Source organism: Colobus angolensis, unplaced genomic scaffold (assembly GCF_000951035.1).
Source record: "Colobus angolensis palliatus isolate OR3802 unplaced genomic scaffold, Cang.pa_1.0 Scaffold316, whole genome shotgun sequence".
Taxonomy (NCBI): Eukaryota; Metazoa; Chordata; class Mammalia; order Primates; family Cercopithecidae; genus Colobus; species Colobus angolensis.
In genome coordinates, this window is record NW_012116444.1 from 234,101 (window position 1) to 243,805 (window position 9,705).

Sequence of the window (9,705 nt, forward strand, 5' to 3'; positions counted from 1 at the left end):
AAAAAAAAAAAAAAAGAACTCAACTGGGATTAAATACAGATCTGAATGGAGGTCCCGAATGCAGAGATGAGCCTGCTCAGCTGTGAGGAGGGAGGCAAGGTCAGGAGAAGGGTGCGGCAGATGGAGAATCTGTATCACCCGTTCCCAGAATGTCCCGCCCAGAACCTCATGCCCTCTGCCTGCCTGCCAGCAGGAAAGCAGTCTGGAGCCAGAATAACTCCGCTAAAGGTAGCTGGTTCTCGTTCTTCGTGGCCAGCCCCAGAGCAGCCAGGAAGGATCTCATCCCCTAGAGTCATTAAAGCACCCTCCCCACAGATCTAAGGATTAACTTCCCTCCCTCCACCCCAGACCTGGCTGTAGAGCCCCTGGAATAGAAGAAAAGCATATCCCCGTTCCCTAACTGCTTGTGGGGACCATGGCAGAGGGACAAGTTTAGGCCAAAGGAAGGAAAGTGAGCCAGACATACACCCTCTCTGCCGTTCAGGTCCCCAGACTCGAGGTTGAGAGCCCTGGAAGGCTGACACAGAGGAAAGAGAGGGAGAAGGAAGCCTGGGGCTGCCCTCAGGGCACCCAGTCATTGGAAAGTCTCAGCGCCTCTTCCCACTGCAGAAGGTGTCTCGCATGTGCCAAAATGCCATGTTTTTTCTTAGAGCGGTGCACAAATCCTATGGCCCTCCGCTCTCCCTTTCACTTGTCCTTAAAATTTTCCCTTCACACTGAAACTCTGGGATCAAATGGACTTGAAGGCCAGACCCTCCACCCAGGCATTCGGAAGTGGCCTTAAGAAGTTTTTCCATCTCTTGAGCCTCAGTTTTTTCATCCGCAAAATGGAGGCAGTGATAAAATCCTCACAGAGTTGTTGTGAGGCTTCATCGAGCCTATAAGGTACTTGCTGCAGTGCCTGACTGATGAAATGCAGATATTGTCATAAAATCTGTACCAGGACCTTTAACCTCCTGGTTTCACTTCCAGCAATGCCTGACTTTACAACAATCCATAAGCCATTAGCTGGGACAATATTAGACTATAAGGATTCTTCCCAACAAGACACATCCATCACTCAGAGTTACAAATGTGGAGTTCATGTGGGGACTGGGATAACACAGCATCTTCCCTTTGAAGAGCTCCAGCCCTGTATTAGGTCTGCACTGGGGAGCCCAGGGGCGATCGGTACCCATCCATTCACCTGCCTCTCCAGGGTCTGCCAGCATCCATCTCAAGGTAGGCAGGCCTCTCGCTCATCTCTCATCTATCCGTCATCTCTCTACACCCATCTTCTCTGCATCCATTCACTTAGCCAGCCAGCCAGCCAGCCAGCGATTCACTCACAGTAATTCACTCTCTAGGGCCTGAGGCCCAGATCTCTCAGGTAAAGCATTCAGGACCAGAAGGATTTCCCCACCTCGAAATGGTGTTTGGGGAGCGTCAGGCAGGGCCGACTGGGGTGGGACACACGCTTGCTCCCCTCCTCTCCCAGGATAGATAGAGGTCATGAGCAGAGTCACAATGTCACAGCCAGGGCAACATCACTGAGGGTTGCTGCCCAGCTCAGGGGGTGGCCTGGGGTCACTGCATCCACCTTTTAACTGAGTTATAAGGTGAACACTTGCAGGTGAATTGTATCCTTCAGTGACCACTGCCTGTCCGCATGGTTCTGAGCTGCTTCTCAGTGGCACATTGCCCCACGGGTCTGCAGATGAGACATCTGTATATGCTCGCCTCTTCCTGCCAGCCTAAGATGGGCAGCATCTTCCATTCACCTGGCCAGGGCCAAGCCCTGTGACAAGCACTTAGGACAGGGAGAGGTGAGAGTGAGGGTGGGGGAGTGAGTAAGACAGGCTCCCTGCCCTTGAGAAGTGTACTGATTAATTGCGGGCAGCAGGGAAAAGGACCCTCGCCATCTCTGAGGTCTTGTAAGCTGTGTGTAAGCTTGTGTGTAACATTTCCCCCTTCTTGGGGACTCACTCAGCACTGTTCTCCGGTGCTAGCTGGTTCCCAATCACTTTTGCATTACAGAAATCAATAACTTGAATTACTCTAAAATAACTAGCACCTTCATGCCCCTGCAAAGCTAATTTTTCTGGGGATACATTTGCCCATGAGTTTCTCTCTGGTCTGGAATCTGTCTTCTATCTTTATGAGTCAATCCAGGTAGAACAGAGTCTCTCATCTCCCACATCTCACTCTTGTGGCAGAGTGAGAGTGGGATTTGGAGTCAGAGACTTAGGTTCAAGTCTTTGCTCTGACACTTACTAGCCCTTGTCAAGCTACCTAACCACCTAGAACGTCAGTTTCCTCATCTGTAAAATAAGATTTCAACACCCCAGTGTTCGAGAATTAAATGGAATAATAATGTACATGAATGTTCCTGGTGTTTATTAGGGAATTAGTGAACCCTTGGATAAGTATCTGTTTACTCTATGCCAGAATCTGAAACCTGCTATAAATCTATATGATAAGGCTATGGTATAATAGATCCTAGTATCACTTCTGCAATAGCAATAATATCTTACATTGGAGAAACAGATGATTATTTATAAATATATGTATTCTCATAATGACAAAGCTGAGACTCAGGAAAGTTAAGTGAATTGCTGGAGGTGGGAAGGGGGGCAGCTGGCACAGCCCTCTGACTCCCTTCACACCTTCCCACTTCCTCCATTGTCCCTGATTCAAGACCCAACGCAGCTCCAGGATCTTACACACAAAGTTCTGCTGTCCAGCAGATGCTGAAATGACAGGCCCTTTGAACATCCTCTTGCAGGAAGAGCTGTGAGCTTGGTGCAGGCTGCCCTTGGCATTGCCAGGAGAATAAATCCTCCTAGAAGTCTCCCGAGAAGGGTCATGAGGAAACCCCCAAAGGCTGGGCTCTGAAAGGAAAGAAAGAAACCGACATTACCAAGCACCTGTTTCGTGCCAAGCACATTCACGGCCAGTTTCTCACTGACTCCTCAAAACCAATTGTTCTTAACCTTTTTAGGGGGTTGCATACCCTTTTGAAAATCTGCTGAAAGCTGTAGATTCTCTCCTCAGATAACGGCACATAATATGCACATGAATGCAGTCGGGTCGAGGTTAAGAACTCCTGGTGTGAACCTGGGCTGTTTTCAGATTTTCTTAGGCATCAGGGATCTTCCCTTTTAGAGGCCCCTCCCTCAGCAGAGCAGACATTACATTTTCACACACACACACACACACACACACACGTAACACAGAGTTGCAGTTGTCTGTTTGGCATATGTGTTACATTTCCAGATATTTAACAAAACATTAATTTCAAGTCTGTCCTTTCTTTTCCTATTTTGTAGCCAATAGGCTTTTTTTGGTGAATTTTATTGAAATATATCACTGGTACAGACAAATACGCAGCTCCCAAGTGTACAGCTTGGTGAATTCTCATGAAGTGAGCACCCCTGTGTAACTGGCACTCTGGTCAAGAAACAGAACATCCTGAGCTCCCAGATGCCCCCGAGGTCCCCATCCATTTGCTATCCCCCCCCACCCAGGGTAATCTTGATCCTGACTCCCAATCAAAGGCTAGTTTGGCCTGTCTTTGAGTTTCCTATAAGGGCAGTCACACGGTACATACTCATTTTTGTGTCTGACTGCTTCTGTAGAGCCATAAACTTCTTATTCAGGTCTCAGGCATTTTCAGAGGTGTATTAAAGGTTTATAGGCTATGGGTACTGTCAAAACCAGGGATTGTCAGCCTTACCTTCACATTAGAATCACCAGGGAAACTCTTTAGAATCCTGACACCCAAGCTGTCCCCCAAAATAATTAAATCAGAATCTCTGAGGATAGGATCAGGCATCGGTCATTTTTCATGCTCCTGGGTGACAATCGTTGCCACCAAGGTTGAACACCTCGGGTCTAAATAACTCTGTGAGGTATTAGTCTCCTTATTTTACAACTGGGGAAACTGAGGCTCCAAGAGTCTTCATGTGTTAATGTCATGAAGCCAGAGCTCAAATTCAGATCTGATGTGGAGTGGTGTTTGCCTTGCCTCATCCCTGGGTGAATAGTAAAGCCCAAACCAGGTGGTGATGCCTCCTGCCTGGTCCCCCCTCATTGTGAGTCCTTCTAGAGGTGTGGAGAGGGATGTGGAGTTTCCCAGGCTACTGGTGCCGTGAAGACAGCCCAGGGGCTGGCCCTAGGGAGAAAGTTGCCGGACTCCACCTTTGCCCTGCACCTCTGGAAGCCGCAGAAAAGTCTCTGCGAGTGGCAGTGGCTGCCAGCTGGGGAGCCGCGGGGGACGTGTCACAACAGCCATAGTTCTTTCTGCTTCCACCTTTGGTTCCCCGAGTGCAGTGCACAATTCTGCCACTCAGTGGCACCTCGAGCTTCTGTAAACCCTGTGGTTTCACACACAGCCCTCCTGCGGCCAAAGGAAGGAAGCCAGACAGCAGGGTGCTGGCGCAGGGAGAGGAGCGTGTGCAGCAGGAGCTTCCTGGGGCATGCCTGGGTGGCTGGGGCCTCACTTGGGACCTGGGGGACAGTTTGGCTGAGGCTGGAGCTGCTCCTGGGTCTTGACAGGGCCTGTCCCTGGCTGGCAAGGTGGGTGCAGGGACACGGCTACAGCCAGACCACAGAGAGACAGGCCACTGCCTGTAACTAAGCCGGCAGAGAGAAACCACACCTCCCCAGGCCCACAGTGAGTGGGGTTCCCCACTACCCTTCACCGGGCTGCCTCTGGGTCCCGCAGGCCTGCAAGCACAGCCCATGCACACGCCCGTGGTGTCCCGGAAGTGGAGGTGCCAGCCCTGCCTCAAAGCCCAGGCATAGCTCCAAGTCCTTCCCTGGGAATCTGCCTGATCTTAATCCCAGGATGGCTGAGGCCCTCAAGCTGCTAAAGGGTCTCTTGAGGCTGGATCTGTCTTCTGCCCTGCAGTTTGGAGTCAGATTGCCTCGATTCGAAGCCAAGATCTGCAACTTCCCAGTTACTTAACTTCCATGAGCCTCAGTTTCCCCATATGTAAAATGGGAAATAAGAATCCATGCCATGGAGGGTTGCTGTGAGGATCGAATGACTAATTATATATAGAGTCTTAGCCTAGTGCCGGGCACACAGGAAGTGCTAAATAAACGTCAGCTACTATTGCTTATTATGATGATTACCATTTGAAAATGGAAGGGTCGAATGCCTGTCAGTCAGATAAGCACCTGGATTTGGTTTTACCCGTTTAGTAAATCCTCACCCCTTCCCAGGACCTCCTCTCTCGAAGAGCTGAGCTTGAGTTCAAATCTGGCCTCGGGGTAGAGCAAACTTCCTAGCCCAAAACAGAATGAACCCGCCCTCACGTGAGAGAACACCCTCACTTGTGGCAACCCACACACGGCCCAGGTACCAGCAGAGGGAGTGAGTCTAGGCTGCGCACAGCTCAGGCAAGCAGCAAGCTGCCCTAAGCAGAGTAAGAACAAACATGAGAACCACCCAGAGGGGACTGCCCAGCCCCCACCCAAGAGGCTGGAGCCATTGTCCCCACAGTCTGATGAGCTCCTCTCCAGGAACAGACCTGAGTGTGTGACCCCAGTCTCCCTGCAGCCTCGGGCAGCTTCCCATCTGGGTGCCATCCCTGTGGTATCAGAGTGGGCACTGAGTCAGGAGACCTGGGTTCCAAGCTTGGACCCTGTCATCAGCAACCAGCTGTGTGGCCTGGGGCAAGTCACCCACCCTCTCTGGACCTCTGTGACAGGATTCAAGTGATCTTTAAATCCCCTCCCAGCTCTAATGTATGGTTTTAGCCAAGTATCTGGCACATAGTAGGTGCTCAATAAATTATAAAATTCAAGACACAACTCTGCTAGGTTCCAACATCCAGCTACTTTCTCCACACCTGATCTTAGCCAAAAGCCGGAGAAGTGATCATCCAGCTACTTTCTCATCTTCAGTACTGAGTGACCTGTGTGATCCAGCTCCCAGCAGGACCCAACCCAGGGGAAGAGCTCAAGAAATGAGCATTTATTGATATCATTGATTACTTTTGGCCTGGCTTTCAGTCCAACCTGTTCCCCCACCCAAGGCTACGGGTGCCCCAAAGATTCCAGATTAGAGGCGCTGAAGTGTTTGCCTCCCCAGTAGACTACAAGCTCCAAAAAGACAGGGTTCATCCTGCTCCCCATGTCAGGTCCGGTTCAGGCAGCCGAGCATCCCCTCATGTGGTCCTGGGGCATAGAACAGACCCTCCATTGTCATGGGGCAGAGAAAGCATCACAGAGCCTCATGCTGGGCAAGTTCTTTTATTGGAAAAAGAAAAAATAAAAGAACATGGCACTGCCCGTGCCCAGCCCTCCCATGGGAGATGCACAGGTCGGACACAATGCCCAGCCCCACAGGGGCCCAGGGTGGGCATAGGCTGTGGCCAGGGGCTGCAGTGTGAACTGCAGCTCTCCAGGGGGATCCTTGGACCAGGACCCACGTGGGCCCAAGACTTCCTGAGGCTGCAAGGACTAGGCGGACTCTCTCTGCTCTCTGGGTAGGCCCTTGTTTCCCACATGCTGCTCCCATGTCTGGTAGAAAAGCAGGCCTCTCTTTGGTTCCAGAGAGCTACCTGCAGTGGCTGGTCTTGCACATCCACTTCTAGCACCTCCCGCCAACTGAGGTAGGCAGCCCCCTTCATTTCGTCTTCGGGACACCAGCCCCAGGGGCTGCTCCCATCCCACCTGCTCCTCTGGGCCTCGGAAGCCAGGCATCACTGGCTGGACATCTCCTTTCCTTGCAAGGAGGGAGTTTGCCTTTTCCCTGCAGGCTGCTGGCACCTTTGAAGGTCCACGGAAACCTCACCTACCAAGCCTTAAAGAGCCCCAGCCCCCGGGGAAAGGCTGAACACCCAGTGTCTGTAGCCCCGTTGTCTTGTCATGGGGAGCTGAGAGGGGGCACCAAAGGCCACCAAGGTTTGGCTCTTCTCTTCTAGAACCCCAGCTTCTCTTCCACTAGAATGTATGCAGTAGAGTACGTTCCCTGGTAGCCCTAGGGGAAGGGCAAGGGGCTTTCGGACATTTATTTACAGGGGGCTAGGCTGGACCCACACAGGGAAGAAGTCACAGACCCTCAGGTAGTGAAGACAGCAGGAAGCAGAGAAGCAGTCATTGGCCTAGCAGCCACGGGGAACACACACACACACACTCACACACACATGCACTCACCTGCATACACACACACACTCATACACATGAACAATCATACATACATGCTTGTGCACACGTGCTCATGCACATGCATGCACTCACACTCATATAAAGGCACACTTGTGCACGCATTTGTGCCCATGTACTCATACACACACAGGTATGCTTACAAATGCACCCACATTCATACATTTGTGCACTGGTGCACACACATGCGCTCACACACAGGCATGCTAACACACGCAGACTCACACACTTATGCACACTGCACTTACACACATGTGCACTCACACATACATTCACATGTGCATGCATACAGGTTCTAATCTCAGGAAACTGGCTCCAGTTCAGGAGGTTCAGGCCCCGTATGGCTATGTCTCTCCGCAAAGTTTCTCCAGACTCCCATATTACCTCCCAGAGCCCCAGGCTGTGTGCCCCCCAACCAGCACCTGGCAGCCTGCAAAGTCTCGAAGTTGGATGCTTCTGGCAAGGCCGAGCTGGCCTCCAGCTCTGGCTGCAGGCCAGGAAAGCCATAGGTCTAGAAGAAGGTCAGGAGTGGGCTGAACAGCTCCCAACCACGGCACTCATCTCCCCACACCTTCAATTTGGTGGAGGCAGGATCATAGACAGGCCGGGGCCCTGCAGGGGCATGAGAAGGAGCAGATACTGGGAGACAGCCACAGGACGCAAGGCCCAAGAGAGAGAGTCCTGGTGGATATGGGTTTGGGGATGAGGGGTCATGCAGTGTGGGAGTCCTCTATGTGGCAGACCTGGGCCCCTCTCGTTGGGTTGGGAGAGGGGCTGTGGAAGAGGGGGGCTGCCTAGGCTGTGTTCTCCCCACCCCAGCCTTCCTAGGAAGATCTGTCTCTGTGTGGCCCAGACCAGCCCCATCAGGAAGGGAAAGCCCCCAGGTCAGGAAATGGACTGATCCAGCTGGGGGTGAGGGATAGGGGTCATAGGTTGATGGCCCACAGGAAATATGAGGCCCGTCACCCTCCCTCCCACCCCGGGCAGCAGGGTGGGCCCAGAGAATGACTCAGAAGCGGGTGCTCTGGTAGCGCAGCCGCCGCAGGTCTGCGAGGCCCTCACTCCGGCCGTACACCTCCCTACAGGGACTCTCGGCCAGTCACCGGGCCCCCGCCCCACCACCCCCACCGCTGCTGCTGCCACTGCCACTGCTGCTGCCGCTGCTGGAGCTGCCACTGCTGCACCGGTCCTCGTAGATGGAGATCTCAATCTGGGGTCGACGGTTAAGGAGAACTGCGAGCCCAGCTGCTGAGCAGGGGTCGGACATGAACCAGTGGATGGAGTCCGGCAGAGGAGTGGGAAAGTGGGCTTGTGCTGCTGCCTAGACAGTAGGGATGTAGAGGCCTGGGAGCTAGACCCTCCCCAAGCCCATCCATGCACACTACTTAGCTAACAATTAGGGAGACTTGTAAGGCCGGGCCCTGTGCTGGGCACACAGCCGTGATCACAGCAGACAGGGTGGCTGCCCTGATGGCGCTTACATTCCAGTGGGTCTAATGACCATATCTTAGGACACAGATGTGCCCGGGAAGGTGGTGGTACTGCACAGGAAGTATGAGAACTTTAGTGTCCTAGTTTAAGTCCGACTCAGGCACTCACAAAGCTATGTGACCTTACACCAGTCACTTAACTTGTTAGTCATCCATTATCGCATCTGCACAATGGGGGTTAAGGATAGAATCTAGGGGTTAGCGTGGAGATTAGATGAAATGTATGTAAGGCACTTAGCACAAAACCTGGCACATAGCAAAGGCTCAATAAAAACAAGTGCCTCTCACTGGGCTTTGTCAACACATGATTCTGGGTGTTTGTGGTTTTTTGACGCTGTTTCTCCTCAGTTTTCCAGTAAACTTTATTTTTTAGCAATTCTACTCGTGTTGTTGCTGCCTGGAGGGAGGGATGTGTGCACACCCAGATCACACTATTCCAAGTGGAGGTGGAGTCGGCAGAACCACGCCCCACCCCCCGTCCAGCCTCTCACCAGGACTGAGACCTTGGGGGAGTCACCTCATCCTAGACCTCACGTCTCTCATCTGCGAAAGGAGGACAATGACCTGCCACAGGAAATTCCATGAGGACTGCATGAGACCGAGGACCTGTAAATGAATGTGGTGATTTGCATATTCCTGGAGGGGTCTTTGCAGTTAAGGGTGAGCCTGGGCGCAATTCCTGGCTCCCACATTCACCAGCTGCACGACTCTGAGCAGGTTGCTGGGAATAATCAGAGCAACCCACCTGGTAAGATTGTTATGAGAAGTACATGAATTCATATTTTCAAAGCACTTCACATGATAGCTGGTATATTCTAAGCACTGATTACATGCAGCCCAACAAGTGCAAACCCTGAAACTCACAAAGCCTCCAATAACTTATGGTGGCGGAGGAGGGTTGAGGACCACTGATGTGGGGAATCCTGGGAAAACCTGAGTGGAGGCCCCTAAGGTGGCCCCATTTCCTGGCAGCCTCACCAGGATCTCTACTGGTTGGCAGTCCTGTGCCCTCACACAGAACAGCCCGGAAGGATACAACCCTCATCCCACGCTCCACGGG

The 9,705-nt window shown here is 52.3% G+C and overlaps 1 protein-coding gene and 1 long non-coding RNA gene across 2 annotated transcripts in view; one reads left to right on the plus strand and one right to left on the minus strand.

Moving 5' to 3' along the window:
• CRTAC1 (cartilage acidic protein 1) overlaps window positions 1–8,953 on the plus strand; it is a 165,152-nt gene extending 156,199 nt beyond the window's left edge. Inside the window, exon 15 of the mRNA XM_011951161.1 lies at window positions 8,241–8,953. Within this exon, the coding sequence (XP_011806551.1) occupies window positions 8,241–8,407 (167 nt within the window). The 3' untranslated portion in view covers window positions 8,408–8,953. The remainder of the gene's footprint in view (window positions 1–8,240) is intronic.
• LOC105518256 lies at window positions 2,354–7,724 on the minus strand. Its single transcript, XR_001002799.1, has 2 exons — window positions 7,578–7,724; window positions 2,354–2,870 (listed from the first exon to the last, which is right to left on the minus strand). It is a non-coding gene; the product is annotated as an uncharacterized LOC105518256 (long non-coding RNA).
• Window positions 8,954–9,705: the final 752 nt, after the last annotated feature.